At 31.9% G+C, this 5,110-nt stretch overlaps 1 protein-coding gene across 5 annotated transcripts in view; it reads left to right on the plus strand.

The window, feature by feature from the left end:
- The window catches only part of LOC106461802 (CREB-regulated transcription coactivator 1-like), an 85,652-nt gene that overhangs the window by 29,771 nt on the left and 50,771 nt on the right, over nucleotides 1-5,110 (plus strand). For all 5 annotated transcript variants that reach the window (XM_022388878.1, XM_013921657.2, XM_022388875.1 and 2 more), the window contains exon 3: nucleotides 689-811. In XM_022388878.1, the coding sequence (XP_022244586.1) occupies nucleotides 801-811 (11 nt within the window). In that variant the 5' untranslated portion in view covers nucleotides 689-800. The remainder of the gene's footprint in view (nucleotides 1-688; nucleotides 812-5,110) is intronic.

Genomic DNA, 5,110 nt, shown 5'->3' on the forward strand with positions numbered 1-5,110 from the left:
AGATGCTTCTCCTGTCATCTTTCTCTCTTTTTTTTTAACTATAACTGGCAGAAAGGTACTTCCTGATTTGTGGTGTATAGGTGTTTGTTTTTTCATAATTACCTTAATTAAATGTAGCACCTTGTGTTTGTTACTGAAAAGAATGGCTAATGCTCATTTTGTTTGGTTTCTTGAATCAGCTAACTGCCTTTCCAACACCTGGTGTAACTTTTGCAGAAAATGATCTACCCTGAGGCACTTAAGACTTGAAACATGGTTTTATGTTTTAGTTGCTCATGGAGTCCTTTCCAAGGTTTCTATTTTCACTGCATAGTTATGTTAAATTTTTGTTGTCATTGATTATTTAGAAGATAGGCAGTTCAATCAGTGTCCTATTTACACTGATTTACTTAGCCCATTACTGGCCACTGAATTACTTATTGATAGTCCAGATATTGTTCTTTCACATCTTTGCAGGAAATTAGCCCTATTGTCTTTACACTGTTGGATCTTTGACCAGGTTGGGATGCATCTGACTCTGCAGTCAAACTTCTGCACATTTCATACATGAGCTTTAAACATGCTATCAAGGAAGCAATTTGTGCTGGTTGGCAGAAACAAGTTTGTGAATATCAAAAAATTAATTATTATATCCTTTATAATATATCCTGTAATGTACTTAATTCTAAATCTTGATGTGACATTTCAGGGGGCTGGAGTAAGATTAGAAGATGCTAAACAAGGCAATGATCTTTTGAATGAAAGAACATACATAGACAGAAGTAGGCAGCTCATTTCAAGTGGGTCAAGACCAGTTGGATATGAAAAACAGGTTTGATAAAAATTTTATGCATTCTTTTAAATAATTTACAATTTATAGCCTTATTGTTGTGCCCTGAATTATTTGTTGAGTCAAATTTATATATATATAATATATATTTTTTAAGCTTTGCAGTTGCATTTATGTAAGTGTTTAGGGCATAATATTGGACTTGTAAAGTTTATAGGCCATGTTCTCAGAACTAGTACCATTTTATGTTATGACAAATTTGCAATAAAAGTGGCCACTCAACTAAACAAGCAACAAACTAGACCAAGGACTATCTATAGAAACTTTTCTAAACCATTTGTCAGAATTTCTGGATTTTAAGTTTTGTGTTGGCTAAAAAAAATTATTATAGTTTTCAGTTGCTAAAGATAATAACTGTTTATATGATTCTGTAAGTCCTATTAACCCTATCGCCTTGGATATCCTTTATTGTGCATGACACAAGGTTTTTGTGTCTTACATTCAAAATTTTATTAAACTACATTTTGTTTATGTTATACCAATTAGAATAGCATAGCATGTTAGTTAATAATCCATATTTTAATATTATACAAGTTTTAAGTTCTTATTTCTACAAGGCAATATTTAAAAAAAGTCCTGAATTTCCACTAGTGTGACCCACCTGACACATTTTCTCTTAGCATGTCATCATCCCTATGAAATTAAACCTAAATTACTCTCTATAAAATTGTTATTGCTCAGACAAACCATATTTTTTATGGTCTTCAATTTTGTTTGGTTACAGTGCTATCAAATAGAAAATTAGGCCCCTCCTGCCACACCCACCTGTCACATCCTCTCTTTAAGAATTTGTTGATAGTTCTCTCTTAAGTTTCATTATATATTACCTATAACCAATAGAAAGTCAAGGTTTTTGTCTATCAAGTGACGTATTGTATAATGTTATATTCTGAACAGTTAGATGTCAATTTCCCTCAGAGTACCAATATTGTTAACTTGAGAAAGTTAGTGACTAGCTTGGATGAATTTGTAATGGCTCTTATTGCATGATTAGAAAGCCAGAAAAATTTTAAGAGGTAAGTGAATTTGTCTACTTTTTTCATGTTATTTTTCTATATTCTTTGATGCATTATTTAATTAAATAAAACTGATTAAGTGCATCATTAGTATAAAAATTAGGGTTAACTCTTTTCGAAAACTGACAGCAAGAAAAAAGAAGATTGGTTAAGAATTTTATTTTTGTTTTTCATGTTTATTCTTTATGTATAATTATAAAAGTAACTAAAATGTAAAAATAGGTATCCTTTTAGGTTTGTTAACATTAGATTAGATTAAATATTTAATAATAATACCATAGAAAAGTGTTTCATGAGGCACACATGTTAGCAGCTCGTGGGTAATGTAATTCGTTAGCGTAACATGAGCTGCACATTCACTGAGTGATTTGCAACTTATAATGGCATGGATAGTAGTTAGACATGGTTTAAAGGGCAATAAAACAAGAAAACTTAATTATAAATAGATGTATACTGTTACGAACTTAGAGCTACTTAGGATAAATGAATGTACTTTGTTACAATTTGAAGTCATTCTAATAAGAAAAAAGGGTAATTTTGGTTTATTTCGATTTTTTTTTCTTCTGTGTGTGTGTGTGTGTGTGTGTGTGATTACAAGGTTGGAAGACTTGACCGATCCCATTTTGAGATAGGGTAGAGAAAATAACAGATAAACTATAAAGTATTACTGCCAAAAACACGTTTGAAATTCCTTTAGGAGGTTTCGGGGATTACACAAAGGAAATTTGAGATTTTTGAGATGAGGAAAGTATTTTTAATTTTAACATGAAAATTACTTTTCACACTGACTATTCAAAAAAAATATTCAATATATTCATGGACAAATCATTATTTTATTTTATTAAAAATACTTCACTAAAAAAATGTGATTTTTTTTGTATGTGAAAGACTGCTAAATTTTGTGAAGATATACACACTATATTGAAAGTTAGAAGTACTAAATCTATAAAAACTTTAAACGAATACAAAGAGGTCACGTGGTTGGTCAAATTGACTGACCTTGTGTTTTGAGAGTTAAAATGAACTTTTTCCAAATGCAATTTCAAATGTCATAAAGTAAACAAGGGATAATTAAAAACAAGGCATACACTTAAAAATCAGTAATGCATTGTGATTGTATTCATGATGTTCCAAAGCATGCAGGATCAACAAGAAAAGCTAGCATCAGAAAAGAAACCCAATAACCTGAGTGCTTTTAGAAAGTCCACTTTCTGAAAAGCACTTGGGCTGTTGATTTAATTTTCTGATTACTTGCAATTTTAAATTGTTTAGGTGTGAGGTTGCTGTGATGACTGTCATTCATCAGCAACATTGAAAAATTGGAATAAATATTTTTCATCTTGGATTATCTCATACATACTTTTAATTAAGTTTTTTCCCAATAAATCTCTCTGGGCTACATAGAACATGGTTGAAATACCTCATAGCATGGGTTTTGTTTATACTTCTGTGTGTGTTTGTGAACAATATAGCACAAAACGTTTTCATCTGATTTTGATCAAATGTGGTACAAAGGTTATGTAACTCCAAAGTCCAGCTTATTAACTTTTGATGAATGTAGCCCAATGGTCAGAGTCAATCATTTTTGCTAAAATAGTAACATATTGGGATTTGATTTTGAAAAATTATCAAACTCATGAAGAAAATTGAAATATAAGGAGGATTTTTGTACCTAGACCTACATTTTACAGGTTGAGAAATTTTTATGGCAAAATAATGCAGCATATGGTTGCATTCTGTGAGTGCTTTTCCAGTTTTTTTTCTTCACAGCCTCACACTCAACTAAACCATATATCTTGTTTTGAATTGGTAATAAAAAAAGCTCTAGAACTAAAGCTTTATGAATAAATCAGTCAAAACAGATTACACAAGTTGATGCTATTTATAGTGCTTCAGGTTTGATAAAGAGCATGAAGAGAGAGAAGGAATGTAGTTCTGCAAAGTAATCCACCAAAAACACAACAAATGTTTTTTTTATAAAAGAAACAATAATAAAAATAATAAGCAAAATTGAGCAATGAAGAAAAATAACAGCACATCAATCTCGTGGCACTTTACGTAGTTCTGTACCAACCTGACATAACAATACTTGGTCATTAACAATAAATTATGTCCAGAGTAATTTTATTCCAATAAGGTGAACTGTTTTGAGTCTTTCTTAAAGTAGAATGAGGAGGATATTTTAATGTTTTTCTACATAAAGTGTTCAAAAAATAGGATTAGCAATTATTCATATTAAATATGAGTAGGTGTTTCCACAGAGGATTGAGTGGTGACAGAATTATGCAGTAATTGTGTTGGTTAATTATATCGTGAATGGTTTTACTCAGCTTGATCATTTTGATTCATTAACTCTCTGTAATTTAATGTTTTTTATATAAAAATATTAAGAAACTTCTCCTTAGATAGAAGTGGGCAGGTAACAGTAGATCAGTGTGTATAACTGAATTAGTTAACACATTGTTATCAAAATATTAGGTCGTCAAGAAATTAATGTTGCGTTTTGGAACACTTTTAATAACCATCCCCCAAAAAATGTGCATCACATATAATAGTTAAATGGACTGCCTAAACGTCATGTTAGTGTACCCTATATAACGTGTAAACTTTAGTATATTCTAATCCCTTATAGTGATGGCACACGATGAGACACACATTCGGCATGTAATGCTGTTTGAATACAAGAAGGGAAACAGAGCCTCTGTAGCCACAAAGAAGTGTCAACAATGGTTCAACAAATTTTGTTCAGGTGACTTTAGCCTTAAAAACTGTGATGGCAAGGGCCAACATGTGGGAATTGATATTGATGCACTGAAGATGCTTGTCGAGTCTATCCCATGACAGCACACATGTGAAATGGCCCTGAAATTGCATATCTCTCATGAAACAATACATAAACATCTAAAGAATATGGGAAAAGTCCATAAAGAAGGTGTTTGGGTGCCTCACAAACTCTCTGATGATGATCATTTCCAACGTGTGAACGTTGCTTCGTCTCTTCTGGCATGTAATGCTCGTGAACCATTTTTGGACAGAATTGCCCTTCGCTCGTCAATCGGAAAGGTGTTCTTCTTCTTCTCCACAATAATGCACGTCCACATTCACACTTGGTGCAACACAAGATTATGGAGTTGGGTTGGGAAGTTCTCTTCCACCCACCATATTCTCCAGAATATGGCACTATCAGATTTCCATCTTTTTCATTCGCTGCAACACCATCTTAATGGGAAAATATATTCAAATGTAGAAGGTGTTAAAGAGGACA

The sequence above is a fragment of the Limulus polyphemus genome, unplaced genomic scaffold (genome assembly GCF_000517525.1).
Source record: "Limulus polyphemus unplaced genomic scaffold, Limulus_polyphemus-2.1.2 Scaffold1035, whole genome shotgun sequence".
NCBI lineage: Eukaryota > Metazoa > Arthropoda > Merostomata > Xiphosura > Limulidae > Limulus > Limulus polyphemus.